This window comes from Lycium barbarum, chromosome 5, assembly GCF_019175385.1.
Source record: "Lycium barbarum isolate Lr01 chromosome 5, ASM1917538v2, whole genome shotgun sequence".
NCBI classification, from domain to species: Eukaryota; Viridiplantae; Streptophyta; class Magnoliopsida; order Solanales; family Solanaceae; genus Lycium; species Lycium barbarum.
In genome coordinates, this window is record NC_083341.1 from 129,558,618 (window position 1) to 129,576,235 (window position 17,618).

At 35.7% G+C, this 17,618-nt stretch overlaps 1 protein-coding gene across 3 annotated transcripts; it reads right to left on the reverse strand.

The window, feature by feature from the left end:
• Positions 1 to 626: 626 nt before the first annotated feature.
• Positions 627 to 9,236, reverse strand: LOC132641542 (uncharacterized). Of its 3 annotated transcripts, none has more exons than XM_060358580.1 (9): positions 8,783 to 9,236; positions 5,105 to 5,203; positions 4,552 to 4,707; positions 4,349 to 4,454; positions 4,056 to 4,238; positions 3,500 to 3,659; positions 2,708 to 3,024; positions 1,598 to 1,687; positions 627 to 1,043 (listed from the first exon to the last, which is right to left on the reverse strand). In XM_060358580.1, the coding sequence occupies exons 2-9, from the start codon at positions 5,117 to 5,119 to the stop codon at positions 970 to 972; spliced, it is 1,101 nt and encodes a 366-aa protein (XP_060214563.1). In that variant the 5' UTR covers positions 5,120 to 5,203; positions 8,783 to 9,236; the 3' UTR covers positions 627 to 969. The 3 variants fall into 3 exon arrangements, with proteins under 3 accessions (XP_060214563.1, XP_060214562.1, XP_060214564.1); XM_060358579.1 differs by having other exon boundaries at positions 5,105 to 5,233; XM_060358581.1 differs by having other exon boundaries at positions 627 to 1,040; positions 5,105 to 5,233; positions 8,783 to 9,235.
• Positions 9,237 to 17,618: the final 8,382 nt, after the last annotated feature.

The window sequence follows — 17,618 nt, forward strand, 5'->3', positions numbered from 1 at the left end:
CAAAGAGAGCACTGAGCAGAATCAGTTAATTGGCCTTTTTCAAAACCATTTATGCTGTTATTAACATTACAAAACGGCCTTACAAAACTGAAGGTAGAAGACATGAGCTTTTATGTTTTCTAGCATGGTTTTCTAGGTCAATTCCAGGGTTGTGTGAGACTGACATATCCGGATGTATCATTTGAAAATTCATGCTTTCAAGAATTGACTATCTTCATATCTAATTATAATATTTGACCAAAATATAATTTGACCGGCAAATCTATTCACTTACCAGATTTGATATAATCAATAATTTATTTAAAATCTAGTTGAATTCAATTCTTCTGGGTTGGTCACCATTCACCAACCACTCTAGACTCGTGATATTTTTGTTGGTTTTCCATTAGGTATCCGGAATACATTTTGGGATTCAACTAATTTGGATCCACGCCATAAAGTTTTACTTTGGGAAACAAAGCTCCCTAACAAAGGTGATCATATTCTAATTAAGGTTGGAAAAGTATTTATCACTCCACCACAATCTTTAATGGTTTATGATTTCAAATCTTAGCCATCTCCTACTAATTAAACCAACAAAATAGGTAATTGACTTCCTGCCAAAGTTGAATTTTAATACATCAGACTTTGCATAAACATCTATTATTAATGATCATCTCAGTCATCCAAAAACAACATAGTAACTTTGTTTAAATAATTAGTAGAACAACATATAGATAATAAATCCTTTCTGATAAAGACTATGTTCACTATAACATATCCTGTCCAGTTTCTACTAATGAAATAAAGATCTGATCACTATAATAATCCAAGGCTAAAGTGTATACCTAAATTAGGTTAACAACTATATCTGGCACACCTAACAAAGGGTAAACCAATGGTTTCAGCTCATCACTCTATCAGTCTATTATCATTTTATAGCAAACTCCTAACTTCGAACGTAATGCAACGTTAATATCTCAGTGGAAACTAGGACTTCTCTTCATCCGATTGAGGACATGTCGGCCCTGGAGCGGCATCAACGTCGACAAAGAACTCCTCTACTGAAAAGAAAAGGAGGAAAAAAAACCAAATCAAGCCAATGAAAGCAAACATAAGAACTCTATTCTGCATTCCAATAGCAGTGTCATTTGTCTTGTTATACATATAAATGTTTATGCATACATTCCAATAACTGTGTCATAAAAGCGAAATGTACTGTATTTCGCAGAAAACAGATATTCTCGAAGAGAAGCGTATGGAAATGCAGACAGTAACATGTTTTTATCGGTCCAAGCATGCCATTGGACATTTATGTATCAATGTTTGCTTCTACCTTATCAGCCAGTCAAAAACTTGCAAATGAACAATGATGCGAAGTAAATATTCATGAGTAAACCATGTTGACTGCGAATGCAACAAACGAAAAAACAGAATGCACTAACAAGGATTTAAAAAACGATGAGTACGTAAGACCCCAGCATCAGTATTGCATCTAAAAGCTTTGGCTAAAAACAACACAGAAGTTGAGATGCTTAATGCTAACATTATTTTGAACATCTCGCAGTTTATGATTCAAAGCATAACATTTGATGAGCGAGAAAGTAAAAGTTCTGACCTATATCATCTTGCTCAGGAGAGTCGAGTAGAATATCTGAATCAGAAGGCAAAAATGCAGAACCAGGATAGTTTCCAAGTGGTCCTAGATCTGCAATTATATTGGAGCAAAAATGAACATGAACCAGAATAAAAGAGGAAAAAGTTAATAAACCGAAGCAAAAATATGGAACAGGCTTGCGTCCATGGAAACGGGATAGAAAACTTCAAAACTCCGAGCAGAAAGCAATCCATAAAATCATCAATGAAGAAGCAGCGAATAAAAATTATTGCACTCACTAGTACCACTCCAACTATGTCTTTGTATTCCGATAACATATATGTTTATTTTTATAAATATCGAGTGGAGTTTTTCTGCTGCAGAGCCAAAACTAAGCATTTCTGGAAAACTGAAGAAAGACGGCTTCCTGGAATTTCGAAGATATTTTTTGGCTCTAAGGCGAAAGGAGGCACCAATCTGAAAACTACTAGTATAAGTTTTCCGAAAGCCCAATACTGGTAAGATATCTAGGGCCAGGCAGCTCAAACTTCAATACCATCGAGTAGTGACTTTGCATTACTAGAGATAAAGCAAAAACCTCGACAGAACTGTGATAATCCATGAAAACAAGAACAACCAGAAGGTTTCAATCGCGGACAATATGACTTTTTGCCACACAATTTCCTACTTGGCTTAGAAATACACTAAATATGTATGCACTTACCATCCTTCCTCCAAAGTTAAATGTTACATTTTGCCATGGTTGACTATTAACATGAAAATTCATGCATGAAGTATTGCTTAATGGAATAACTACCATGACCTTCATCTGGTGTTCCAGAAGAATAATGCAAAGTAAATTTCTCATTTTAGGCTGATGGACTTTGTTTGCAATAGTACAAGCCACTGGATCGGAACTTTGGGTGAGTGTCTTAAACTCTGCTAAAACTTAATACTTACATATTACGAATTGTCAAAAGAGCCCAATTGGCAATGCACCAAACAAGTCAATGACAACAAAGTTCTCAAATCAAATACTCTTCGCAACATCAAAGAAGCGCAAAAGGATTGGGAGGGGGGTTGAAGCACATTGCATATTAATGCATTTGAGTTGGGAATAAGTTAACTTACCTCCTAAGTTCGACAAATCTGCCGTTAGATCTGAGAGACTAAAATTCCAGGGGATCTGAGCCAAAGATCTGAGTGAATCCCTAGAATTACCGACACCATTATCTGGTGGAAGTTGTAATCCTACTGAACTTGCTACATCAGATGGGAAGGCAGCATCAAGGGCTGAGGTGTCAACTCCTATCCCTGACATATCTGAAGCAGAAAAGGGAAAATGGCCACTGGAAGCTACTGATGTAGGGCTTACTGCCATATCTGACATGGCATTGCTAGGTGGAACAGCTTGTGCTACATCTGACGCACTGGTGTCAATCACCATACTGTCAGCAGAGATAAAAGTGTAAAGTGTCATTTGCCATGCCATCTCTCCGTCAACAAATAAGCTCAAAGATATGTTCACTTCAGCAATCAGATTATTTAATCATCTTCAAAAAGAAGAAGAAATGAACCTCATTTCCTTGATAGAAGAAATAACAAACCAGGCACGGGCAACAACAAGCAGGTATTTGATTTGGAATATTCAGATAAAAGTAACCTATTTAACCAACCTACACTCATTTTAAACCAATATGAAACATCAAAGCTATTTCAACTCCTGAATTTGGGAAATCAGATGTACTGGAAATAGTCAAACGGCAGATCTTTGAGCGCATTACAAGTAAGATGCTGAGCAAATAAGTACCACATAGCCCTAATAGGACACACTGGCTAACCAAATTAGAATTTAGATAGATCATAAATTGTAGCTTCTGAATTCAAAGAGACCTGAAATCCTAAACGGAAAAAGATTCTTACTCATTTCCAGAATTCATCCTCATCGGATGATAGTTTCCAGGCGCAGGCACACCATTAACCACATGGCAGCTGGACATGCCCATTGGATCAAGATGAGGTTGACCTGCAGCTGGAACTGGAGGTTGCTGCAGGACGGGATATCCCATGGGTAAGTTGTTGACTGCACTGGAAAAAAGTGGTGATGAATATAATGATAATAAAACCCAAAAAAGGACTCATTTCCTATTCTGAAAATAATATTATCCCCATGCTCTATTCAAGCAGCTTAACTCAAACTTGAAAGGCCAGGTTTCTAATATTAAGGAAGAAGAAAGCAAGTGCAGAGGGCAAGATCAAATGCACATTCTGTAAAACCTTATTTTGATTAACAGTTTCAGCTGAGCTTCCACTACAGCAGGAGGGGTTCCTATCATCTACTTGCTCATAAAATGAAAAGATTGGAAATGAGGCATAGAAAATGCTCAGTAATTGATGATTGGACAATCTCAAAATTTCAAAATCTAATCCGAAGCACAACAATACAGTAATTCTCGCATTCATACGACAAAAATATTACCTGGCATGGTGTTAATCCCATTCTGCATCGGAGCCAACGGAACCTTTGGAGGCACTGGATATTTCATTAGATGATACTGATGCTCAAGCAAATGATTGAACAAGATGATTTGTTTCTTCAGTTTAAGCCTAATGTAATAGGCCCGAAAGAAATCCGCATTTTCTTCTTCTAATTTTTGCCAAACTGAACATAAATTGAAAAGATTTAAACACTGAAAACTGAAAATCTAAAGTGACCACCCAATAACCATAGTCAGAGACCAGAAAACACTTGGTCACAATAATTGCACCTACCTAGAGTTGTAAATCCAGGATCTATCCTTGCACGATTCAGAAGTGTTTTTACCACTTCATCCTTATTCATATACAATTGCAAACACCGTTCAATCAAGTTTTGGACCTGCAACGCATATGTCATCATAAAGTTAAAAGACCTCACCGCAACTTCCCAATGAATGATATCCAGGCAAACATGAAGAACTTAAAGACGGTCTTACAAGTTCAATATCTTCACGTGAAACTTTCCTGTTATCATTGCCTGATGCAGAAACAGAACCTGCATCAGCTATAGGTGTATCTGCTGTATGGTTCTGCTGATCGTTTTGGGCCTCATGAGAAGCCTGAGTTGACGGTTTCTTTTCTGCGGTTTTTGACTGCAGTTTTTTCATAAAATAATTGAGTAAGAAAAATGATTCCATATCATAATAGCATACCAACAGAATTTTATATCATAACTAAAAATCATAAGAGTTTCGCAATTTTAGAAAGAAAAAAATTCTCTTACTATTTAGTATAGATCATCTGTATATAATCACTCATTATAGGGGTAAACTAATTACATAGAGGAGAATCCCCAATCTTTTGAATAAAAAGCTACAGAGGCGGGCAGCGAGCTAATAAACTTAGATATTGTTTCCGATCAGAAGCAGTTTATCACTTCTAGAAAATGACAGGTCGCATTGCCAAAACAATGCACGTATAAGTAAAAGAGCAAGAAAAGAAAGATTTGAAGGCAGCAAAGGGAACTTTGCTGAAATACAGACAAACAACCTGGGTGGTCTTCATTTTAGCTCAACTCCAAGCGCATTAAATATCTCCATGAAGCTCCAACATGTCACTGCTACAATTTGTATCAGTAATGCTAGCACTCTGCATATGGAAAGTTGAAGAACTAATCACCTGAGAATAAAAAGTACCATCAATAAAGAAGATACAAAAAGATCACATGAGTTCGATGGGAAATTGAAAATTTGAAGTTTAGCATAAGATTTCAGAATTCAGAAAGCCAATATCATTTTAAATGTAAGATACTGACATATTAGAGGATAATGGGTCAAGTATAGCAAAAAATCATCGTGCTCCCGCTCCCCAGATTGAAACTGATCGATGATACTTAACGAGTTCGACTAATCTTGATGAGTTAAACTGGAAGAAGATAATTTATTCCAAACAAGGAGAAAGCTATAAAAATATCTAAGGAAATGAGTCCGATGTTACTAGCACAGAAATATTCCCCTTGTTTTCCGCTACATAATATGATGATCGTTGGAGAATCTGCTTTTCAAGATCTTGAGATAAAAACTTCTTTTCAAGACAGCGAAGCTGCCCGAAGAATGGAGGTGGAGTACAATGATTCCTTTGTACAAGAACAAGGGCGACATTCAAAGCTGCAACAACTATAGAGGTATCAAGCTGCTAAGCCATAGTAGAAAGGGTGGTAGAGATGAGGGTGAGGCGAGGTGTGTCTATTTCAGAGAACCAGTTCGGATTCATGCCAGGGCGCTCTACTACAGAAGCCATTCATATTGTTAGGAGATTGGTGGAGCAGTATAGGGAGCAGAAAAGGGACTTGCACATGATATTCATCGACCTAGAGAAGGCTTACGACAGAGTGCCAAGAGAGGTTTTATAGAGATGCTTGGAGGCTAAAGGTGTACCTGTGGCATACATTAGAGCGATCAAGAACATGTATGATGGAGCCAAGACCAGGGTAAGGATAGTAGGAGGAGACTCCGAGCACTTCCCAGTTCTGATGGGTTTGCATCACGGATCAGCTCTTAGCCCGTTTCTATTTGCCTTGGTAATGGATGGATTGACGCGACAAATTCAAGGTGAGGTGCCATGGTGTATGTTGTTCGCGGATGACATAGTCTTGATTGACGAGACTCGTAGCGGAGTTAATGCTAAGCTAGAGGGTTGGAGGCAGACGCTGGAGTCTAAAGGATTCAAGCTGAGTAGGACCAAGACGGAGTACATGGAGTGCAGGTTCAGTGGCGTACCAAATGAGGCTGACGTGGAAGTGAGGCTTGGTACCCAGGTCGTCCAAAAGAAAGAAAGTTTCAAGTACCTTGGGTCTATTATACAAGGAAATGGGGATATCGACGATGATGTCACTCATCGTATTGGTGCAAGGTGGATGAAATGGAGGCTCGCTTCTGGAGTGCTGTGTGACAAGAAAGTGTCACCAAAACTTAAGGGCAAGTTCTACAAAGTGGTGGTTAGACCGACTTTGTTGTACGGGGTAGAATGTTGGTCAGTCAAGAACTCTCATGTGCAGAAGATGAAAGTCGCGGAAATGAGAATGTTGCGGTGGATGTGTGGGCACACTATGAGAGATAGGATTAGGAATTAAGACATTCGGGACAAGGTGGGAGTGGCATCGGTGTAGGACAAGATGCGGGAAGCGAGACTGAAATGGTTTGGGCATGTGAAGAGGAGAGACACGAATGCCCCAGTGCGGAGGTGTGAGAGGTTGGCTATGGACGCTCTCAGGAGAGGTAGAGGTAGGCTAAAGAAGTATTGAGAAGAGGTGATTAAGCAGGACATGACGCAGTTTCAGCTTACCGAGGACATGATCTTAGATAGGAGGTTGTGGAAGACTCAAATTAGGATAGAAGGCTAGTAAAGCCAGTAGGTAGTCTCACTTATTCTCTCGCACTAGTGGTCGTAGTTTTGCTCTATCGTTTATTGCCCTGTGATTTCTGCTTATATTTGTTGGCTCTTCGCTCTTGTTATTTCTTATTTTTTGCATTATTCTGATATGCTTGTCCTTATCTAACTCTTTTGTCTTGTTTTCTCTTGAGCTGAGGGTCTTTCGAAAACAGCCTCCCTACCTCTCAAAGTGGACGTAAGGTCTGCGTACACTTTACCCTCCCCAGACCCCACATTGTGGGATTTCACTGGGTATGTTGTTGTTGTTGTTGTTGAGATAAAAACTTCGTTTCGCACTTATAGATGCACAAGCACGGAGGATATACTAATGAATATCAATGTCATGGTTGGAAACAATGCATTCAGATAGAGATACAAACAAGACTCTATTAGGGGTACCGCTACCAAGGTAACTTGTAGATGACAGACAGACTACTACAACTTTCTGGGAGCTTGAACTATTAATCGAGTACTGCAGCATTAAGGTTCATAGAACATGTACTGTCACCTGTTTTCAACAAAATGGTCATCCGTATGATCTTTTACTGCCTTTCGCCAACTTTTATCATATTCTACTGAGTTGTTTAGTTTATGTTATCTGTCTACTTTGTAACTACTTAGTACCTCCTAAAAATCGCATCCCAGAATTTCCTGTCCTTCGCACCTACTGCCTTAAATCTTGAATTCACCTCTTTTACACTGTAAGGGGCTCAAGATGTATTATGTTAAAATATTGCAAGAACAAAGGCAAATGGAGGAGCTAATACTGTTGAAAAAAGAATAAAATCTTCCGAAGAATACTACGAAGAGATTGTCTTCAAAAAAGTGTCTCCTTGTTTTTTCCTCTTTGTCTATTGTTTACAGCCTGCCCAGATTTGGATTCTACTCTTGTAAAGGCAATTGGTAAGGAGCACTGAGAGTAAAACTACCCTGGGAGATTTATATTTCTCATAAATTTTGAATTCCTTCAATTTCTCAGAATGCTTACCTAATGAGACCCAAAAGTGAAAATCCAGACAAACAAAAACTTTAGCATCAGCAAACATCACATTAATGAGATAAACATACCATAACAAAGAATCCTGAAAAGCTACAAAAAGTATCAACTCACCAAAAAGAGAAATTCTCAACAAAAAGTTGAGACTTTTCTACCAAATTTGAAACTTTTAACTCACAAAAAAGATAAATCTCCAGAAAAGGTAAAGTCTTTTCAACAAATTGCTTGACTTTAATAAGAATCAAGAAAATCTTTAATAAAAAACTGAACTATAGAAAGCAGCTTTGATGGCATATCCCAAATAAGAAACCAAAACAACAATAAGCATTTCATTAAAAGTAATCCAATCATCACCCAATAAGCAAAAAATAAAGATATCCACATTGCAAGAACCTAGTACAAGACCTCCATCTTAGCATAGAAACTACATAGTACTAGTACAAAATCTCAAAGATCCAAATCTAGTAGCACAAAACTTACCATTTCAATCAAGATTTCCTTTTTCCAGAAAATCAAGATAGTTTGTTCTTCAAAAAATCACTAAGTATCACACAACTAACAATATTAAATTTCTCAACCGTACAAACACCAATCTGATAAATCTCTAACCAGGGTTCAACATATAACAACTTTGAATTATGAACTCAAATAAAAAAAAAAAAAACAGAACTTTCAAAAACCCAATTCAGAAATGACACAAAATATGCAGATAAAAAAAATCTAAAAATAGAAAAAACAAAAACCCAACTTAAGAAATGCTTGTATAATACAGAGAAAACCAAAAGAAAAAAAGAACAAACCTTTGCCTTGTGGGTGGCTAGTGAATCCTTTGTGTTACAGCAGTATATTATGTGAACAAATTGCTAGCAAACTTGAGCTTGCTAAAATAACAAGAAAAAATAGCAAATTTACAAGAAAAAAAAATGAAGTAGAAAGGCTAAATAAGAAGAGAAAAGTCTTGGTGGTTTGGTGCTTAGAAGAGTGGGACAGTTGAGGAAGGTTTTGGAGCAAAGCAAAGTGTGAAAAAAAAAAATGGTCTATGAGAGTTGCTTATTGGTGCTTTTGTTTCAGTAAAGAAAATAGCAATAGGGAAGTGTATATTTACCGCCAAACATGGATTCAATAATACTTACCATGATTATTTTATTCTAATTTAAATTCATAGTGGACTAAATGCTTTACATGAATTTTTAATCTTTTTTTTTCATAAGATTAGGATATGCAATACTAGTTTGGTTGCTTGTTTGTTGCTTTTGGAGGTTTTGGCTTATGTCCCCCTCTAATATATCTTTTTTATTACTATAAATAGACACGGTAAGGGTCTACGCTAAATCCCCAATTACCAAAGGAGGTAAAAGCTCGGGTTGACGAATTTAACAATAAAAAAACAAAAAGTTGATAGTTAGAGTTAAGCAGTTATTAGTAATACATGAATTAGTTATGCATGTAGGGATTATTTATGAAGGTATTAGTAATGCCTGTATTAATTATGTAGGGTTTAGTTATTCATGTATTAGTTATTTCATATTCTACTTTACATAAAATAATACATAGATTCACTCATAACTTATACGTATATTAGTTGTGCGGAAAAGAAAACTATGTTTTATGTGGAAAGAGAACAAAAAAAAAAAAAAATCAAACATTGTACTCCTATAAATTATGTTAACTTTTATGTGGGGATTATTTTTTCTCATTTTGTAACCAAACAATGTATAAAGTTATTCAAATTTTAATACATGAATAACTCATACTCTAACCGGCGACCAAATGACCCCTTAGAATATGTAGGAAACGTCCTTCCCAATTATTTTCCGTAACGTGAAATTTATCTTTGGCAAAACAATGTCCCTTTTTTGGACTTTATCTAAACATAGTGTGATTATGAAAGTAATAGATGCACGTACAATAACATTTATATCTTGGATTTGTCACTACTCACTAGTTGGAAAGTTATTTTGCATTATGCTTTTGGTATTTGTATTCCTTTTTACATTTCTGTCTATGACCAAAAAGAAGTTGTTAAAATTGACTTTCACTAATTTATCGATTGGATTTGGTTGTCTTGATTCTTATTTTGGCTTGTTGTAAAGATATTTCTTGCTTACTTTGTGTTTGGCTCTTTCTAGACTTTGTTCTATTGCCATTATATGGTTAATACTATTATTTACAATCAAATTCATTTGACATTTCTGAAATCCTATAAGTAGTAAAAAGAGAAATGAACTCTCAGTCTCTCAATTTGCCTTCAATTATTTATATAGAAAAGTATTTTATTTTAAACTGAACTCTCCCTTTCTCCTGATTCAGCAATGTTTACTTTTCTTCAAATCAGTAAAAGTTGTACATCGAAGAAGGAAGAAGAGAAGAAAATCATGGAAAAAGAACAAAATGACATCATTTAGACCAAAATTTATGTAACATGCATATGGGACACTTTTTTTTTGGTAGGGGCCCCACAGTGAAAGTGGTCCCACAAAGTAGATCTTCTTGTTCATCAAGCCGATCCTTTTGAATTTTATTAAGCTAAAAATTAGCATCTACGGTTAGAGGACCACTCCCTTTTTTTTTTTTTTTTTTTTTGTCCTTGGCCCATAATTGCATGCCAATAGCCAATAGGTTAGGGATCTTTAAGCCCTGCCCCATAAATCAAATATCTACTTCATTCACACAGGTCAAACAACTTTTCATCTCATTGCTTTAATTATTTCTTTTGACTTTCTTTTTTGTTGAGAATTTTATGACTTTTTTTCAAATACCGAAAATTATTTAAAAAGTTCAAATGAAAAAAAACGAAAAAGAGATTAACCCTATGCTGTTCGAAACCAACAACAACAAATGCAGTGTAATTGTAGGGTGTATGTAGACCTTGAGCCCGTTTGGATTGGCTTATAAGTTGTTTTCAGTTTTTTTGAGTATTTGGCTGGCCAGCTTAAAGTCATTTTGTGCATAAAATAAGCCTAAAAAAAAAAATTAGATCCATTTGGCTTAGCTTATCTAAAGCAGCTTATAAGCTGAAAACAACTTATAAGTCAAAAAAAAAAAAAAAAAGTTAGCCTACCCCAATTTTTTTTTTTTTTGGCTTGTAAGTTGTTTCCAGCTTGTAAGTGGTTTATTTTAAGCTCATCCAAACAGGCTCCTTATTCTTACTTTGAGAAGGTAGAGAGACTGTTTCTGATAGACCTTCAGTAAATATGAAAAAGAAACAGTACCAACAATCATAAACAATAATGAGATAATACAATAATTGAGGTTAAAAAAACAACAGGCGGTTAAAAACTTTTGGTGCGTGTTCTTAATAAGCGTCTATTAGGTAGTCAAGTTAATCATATAAATTATATTATCTCCTTTTACTATACACATCAGCCTCTATTAGAAAATGCTTGGGGTTTTATGGCTTATTGAGGCGAATGTGTATAATTAAAGGAGGCAACATATGTTAAGTGATTATCTTATCAATATAATGGACACTTGAGAATACGCCAAAGAAAAACCAAATTTAAAAGGAAAGTGTTTAATCAGAACATCTTATCATGTATTTAGGTGCTCGAGTAAAACAAATTGAGTGTCTAAATGAAATCTCACAACAAGTTTAAAATGCTATCAATGTATTAAGCCTTCAGATAACCAACCAAGTAATAATAACATATTTAAGGGTTTTTAAACGTAGTAGCTAAGAGCCTATGGGTACCAAATTCATGAGTTTTCTATATTTTTGCACATGCATGGTCGTAAGTCGTAACTACATTTAAGATCCAAGCGTGTGACCTAATAGTCAATGAAGTGCTAGGAGAATCATAAGGTCTGAGGTGCAAATTTCAGCGGAGATAAAAATATTAGATGATTTTTTTTCTATCTGTCTAAGTCTTGGTGAATAAAGTTATCTGGTAGATGTTGCTGGTGGGAGGTATCACGTATCATATGAAACTAGCCGAGATGCACGCATGCTGACTTGGGTATCACGATTATAAAAAAAAGCTACATACATTAAGTCCATCAGTCATTACTTTCGCCTATTATTTTATGTGATGATATTTGAGTTCATTAAAATTTCTTACCTAAAGTTAGCTATAGACATCTATACGACTTATAAATCATGAAATTAAAGATACAATGAAGAATTTATGGTTAAATTATTTTAGAAAATATAAAGTACCACTCTTTTTAGATTAATTAAAATGGACAGTGTATCATGAAAAATGAGTAAGGTAAAGCAGAAAAATAATTTACATGGAAGCAAAATTGAATAAAGCAGAAAAATAATTTACATGGAAGCAAAATTGACATATCAAATTAAAAGTTACATATTGATGAGTTAAATATTCTTGTATTTCTAGGCCTTAAATTGACATGATTTGATTGTAAATGAGATATTTTATTGTGTGAATATTGCTAATTATGTTGCTATCATGTAAGAACACACAAGGAGAGACAAGAGCGAGAAATAAGAAAACAAATGAAAGAAATGTCACTCGAAAAGCTGCGCTACAGCACAACTCAAGCTCTCAGAGTGCAACTCAACGCGCAACAAAGGCAGTAGTTCCGTCAAAAGTGAGCTCTCAAGTGCGTTGTTTAGGTCTCAGATGCGCTACAATGCACTTGCCTGGTGGGAAGTTTCAATTGAGGTCAATTCTCGGAAATTACTTTGCACACCTCTTAACCTATATGAGACTTGAGATCGACCAAATTAGGGTATCTTGGATTGGGAAAAGAACGCAAGGAGAGGAAGAGCCATGAAAGCATTCGATCAGTTTTAATTCAATACAAGAGTTTGACCGATAAATTGGTTGTAATGTCTTCTAGCTTGTTAATTCTTATTGTGGTATACTTCTCCTTCTTCATCGAGTAATTTCTGTTGAGAACTTGATGATGATTTAATTCACATCATAGTTTTTTGGTTTAATACCTATTCTATATGTTTGACGTTATATTTTTTCGAGATGAACTCCAACATATTCGAGAGAAGTAATAGAGTCGATCGTGTGCTTGAATTGATTCCTATATTTTATTTATTCGAAATAAGAAATTATTACAGGAATAATATTCTATAACCAATTTATTCGAGAAAAGAATTGGTTGTAGAAGTATCGCTCAAAAATGCGATATTCGAGAGAGTTCCAACATCTTTGAATTCGTCATCCTATAAACATGCACTTCAAATCGAAATCTTAATGCGTTTATGGAATCGTTAGACTATGGTTATTCAAGAGAAGACTTAATTTAATTGATTCTTGGGATAGACAATTATAATCAAAACAAGTAATCAATAATTATGTTCAATAATAAGTATCAATCAAGAAGCAAGTTCTTTATTATTAATCCCAAATTAAGTTCCCTATCTTTTTCCCTTGGCAACTCTCTGATTATTAGTTTTAACTCTAGGATCACCATTACATCTTATTTTAAGTCTTTAGAAAAACATATCAGATCTTTATATCTTTACTTTAGCCAAGAAAAAAATTATTGATAACTATGCCAATTCATGTTGAGACAATATTTTTATATACTTTCTTTGACGCATCACGAGCTTTATGTTATTGTTATGTTTTGCGCTCGTCACATGTACTTGAGCTTGAATTTTACTTTATTTTTGTACAAATCCAAAAATGGTCATGAAATAAGCAACTGCCGTAAGTGGTCACGACTCACGGGAATATGTGAAAAGTCAAAACCCCATATATTTCCATTTTTTCTGTCATGAAAACCTATAAAGGAGATTATTTTTCTCTTAAGAAAAAAATGAAATCAGCTGAGAATTTCGTCGCTGAATTGGTTGTAGTTGACAATTATTTTTTTTTGATAATATATTGCTAATTCGTTGTTAAATCATTCATCGCAGAATTAACGACTGATTTGACTGTTTAGATATAAAATTTGTTTTTCGCTAATTTCTGTTTTTGATAGTGGTTTCGACACCTAAGATGCTTTATATTTCTTGTTTTGATTTCTCTAAATTCACAAAAATATAGAATAACAGACCTGGCAAATAGTCATAATCAATTGTCTTCTCTTGTTGTTTCCTTGTGTTGCTAATACATGTCCAGTGATGTGGATGTTGATCTTGAAAGTGTAGTCTTTTCTGTTTAATAGTTTGCTTGTATTGAGTACCTATGTTGATCAAGTCAAAAGAAACGGGTTTCAGACGTAACACTTGCTATATATCTAAGAATTGTTCACACGTCCAAAATTCATTGTATACTAATAGCTTGGTCATTAATTATACCGACATTTCGAGAAGAAATTCATGTTCAACGGAAGATCCATACTATTATAACTTATAAGTCGCGGTAATCCAATGAAAATCTTCTTCATGAGCAAAAAACTGAATTGACTTATTACAATAAAGAGAATCAGTATCAAGTTGTGCTATAAAATTTACCTCTATTTGTAACAAATTTTTTATTTATTATGTGCATTGAATATGTATTAAATAAACTTTTAGCACGAGTAACTTCTTAAGATGAGGTGCACATGACACCTTAGGCGAATTCCACATTGGAATGAGAGATTAAAGTGAAGAGCTTTATAATTGATAACACAATTTCACAAGGTACGCCTGCTTTTGGAGCTCCATGTCGTGTAGATCAAAAGACAAATCCATGGAGCTCTAGGCCCAAAGGGGACAATACATACAATGAACTTGGGGTATGACAAATATAATATTAAAGTCAACACTCCTTCAATAAGATGGTGGACAAACTTCAGCGAGAACACCGAGTCCCTAAGAGGGGAGGGGGTATGTTGATGCTCATGACAGAGGGCGGACTGATGAGGACGGCTCAAGCAGAATTGACATGCTTCTAGGCTAGCAAACTTCTAAAGATAAGATGAGATGTCACTATAGGCAAATCCCACATCGAAACGGGAGAGGAAAGCGAAGAGTTTTATAAGACATAACTCAAGTACACATGGTATACATGTGTTTACCCCAAATTTGGATAATCAATTAAATTTATGAGTGAGGTATAGGATATGTGGTAAAACTTTAATCTATTCTTTGATTGAGAGAAAATGGAATATAATCAACTGTGAATAATCTAGATGGTAGTTGATGGTCTGCGCTAAACGTATATGCTAATATGTTGAATATTGTTTGATTGCACAAATCTAAAGATGAACACAAATAATCCGGACCAAAATATGATATTGAGAGAGAGAATTCGTATATATTTGCTATTACAAATGTTATAGAGTTCAAGAAGCCAACCCCTAAAAGTAAGATAATAACCCCTATTTATAGTTTTGCCTCATGGGCTTCATATAACGTAAGGCCCTAAAGAATAAAGAAAAACCCTAAAATGGATAAGGTTGATCGTACGGTCTGACATCCGTATGATTGGCAGTACAATGTGGCAGAACGGTATTGACGCGTGGCAATTGTGTAACGGATCACTCGGACCAACGGCCACGATCAAACGGACCAACGGCCACGACCAAACGGACCAACGACCACGACCAACTCGGCTATGGAGAAGCCGGACCAAATGATGCTCTTCCTTTTCTTCGGCTCAAGCACTCCTCCGGTCCAGAAAGAAAGTCTTTGTGCACGTACTTGTCCCTTTCTTCCCTCGGTCTCTGGTCTTACCGGTTTAACATATATCCGAATTTTACCGTATACAGATAGTCCCCACACTTCCCGGACCGTAGTTTTATCGGAGTAACGGGAAGTGGATGAATCAAAACCCGGTGGTTCCGAATGCTCGTTCTTATCTTTTCATTTTGGCGGCAACAGTTATGTCACGTCCCGTCTGTCATCAACCACGTGTCTCGCCCCGGACGGCCAGCTCTGACAACCGCTGTAACGCACGTCGTTTCAAGTCGCTTCTCATTAATTATGGGACACGTGGCGCTCCCTGGTTGGTCGGGATCTGCAACTATTTCACTTTTTCATTTTACGATCCATTCATTTCATCATCTTCAGTTCCTCATTTTACCTCTTCATTTCGCTTTTTCTAATCACCTTTCATTCCATATTTCTTGTTGATTCATTACTGACATTACGCGAACGAAAATAGCTTTGCCAACTCCTTCATCTAACCATTCTCATTGAGTGTGTTGTTGCTTCTTCCTCTTGTTCTTGACCATTTTTGAATTCTGACTGTTCCCCTCACTTCTGTTCTTAACTTCCCTTTCGAATTCACCCAATCTCTCTTTTCCATATTTTCAAATGTCTGCCAACACCGAAACCACTTCCCATGATGTTCCCTCGGTTTCTTCTCAAGGAACTGAGCCAACTTCACCGCTGATGTGGCGTGATTTTACGCCACTATCGATGCTTTTTGACTATAAGTTTTACTTGTTTTTAAGCAAGCCTATGTGATTTTACGTGGTTTTTAGTGTTTTTCAGGTAAAGGAGCAGATTTGGCACAATCACAGTTGAAGTGCAGAACCAGGTCGTAAATTGAAGTTTACGGTCCGTATTCTACAATACGGGTCGTATTCCATGGTCGTATTAAAGGATTTCAGCAACAGAGAGTCAAGCTGCAAAGATGGTGGTTTACGAGCTGAGTTTACGGACCGTATTGCAGTTTACGGTCCGTATTCCATCACGTATTTAATCATTCAAGCACTTGGCAGAAAGGCTGAGTTTTGGCAAAGTGAAAGACGAGTATGCAGTTTACGGATCGTAAACCACTTTACGGTCCGTATTTCAAAAGAGGCAGCTGAAGGACGACTGGGTCGTAAATTGACTTTACGGTCCGTAAATCAGTTTACGGACCGTATTTCAACATCACGGGACTGAAGTGCAAAATCTGTAACTTATGTATTTCCAAAACCTATAAATAGTCATTGTAGGGTTTTTAATAGACATCATTCATTATATTTTTGTCTCTTGACTTAGAACATTAAATTATCTCTAGTTTGTGAAGATTCAAACATCAATTCAAGTATTCTCAATTCCTTTTTTATTCCAAAGTAAGCAATTATGAATTCTTCAATTTCTTATTTCTTGTTCTTTGTCATGAGTAACTAAATTCCCTTACTAGGGTTGTGAACCCAATGAAGGGTGTTTTGTGATTGGGTTTGTGATTGATATACACATATTGGATTATTAGGGTTTAATTATTCTTCGTTCTTCATTCATAATTAATGATTGCAAACATTGATTAAAGCCATAAACCCTAAATTTATTTGGAAAAATAATTAGGGTTGGTAAGAATAATTAACAAGAACTCAAAGCTTTAAACTTTGTTTAATAAATTCACTTAGGAATAAGAGGAATTTACTTGGCATGATTAATCGTTCTTCATAATCACTTTCTTATATTTGGGAAAATCATAGAAAGATATAATCTTTATTTATTGGGAAATAGTAGAGATTCACATAGAGATTAAGTGCATTCATATAATGATCCATTACAAGTATATCAAGATCAATACCCATGATCATATGCTCTATTTGTCGGGGACACAACCTTAGTTTCTTTTACCATAAATATTCACCAAAGCAATAATTTAGCAACTAGTCATAGAAAAACCAACTTTTACACAAATTATCGGATTAAGACATTAGACCTAGAACTTAGCATCTACGACTTTAGTACCCTTTTCACACCATATTCCCTGTGGGATTCGACCCCAACCTTGTTGGGTTACTATATTTGACAACGTCCGCGTTATACCATTTATAGGTGTA

Excerpts from the sequence above, each read along its gene's own strand:
- LOC132641542 (XM_060358580.1), bottom strand. Across the intron at positions 4,455-4,551 it reads CACGTGAAGATATTGAACTT|GTCCAAAACTTGATTGAACG; the intron begins GTAAGACCGTCT and ends TATGCGTTGCAG. Across the intron at positions 3,025-3,499 it reads AGGATGAATTCTGGAAATGA|TATGGTGATTGACACCAGTG; the intron begins GTAAGAATCTTT and ends CTCTGCTGACAG.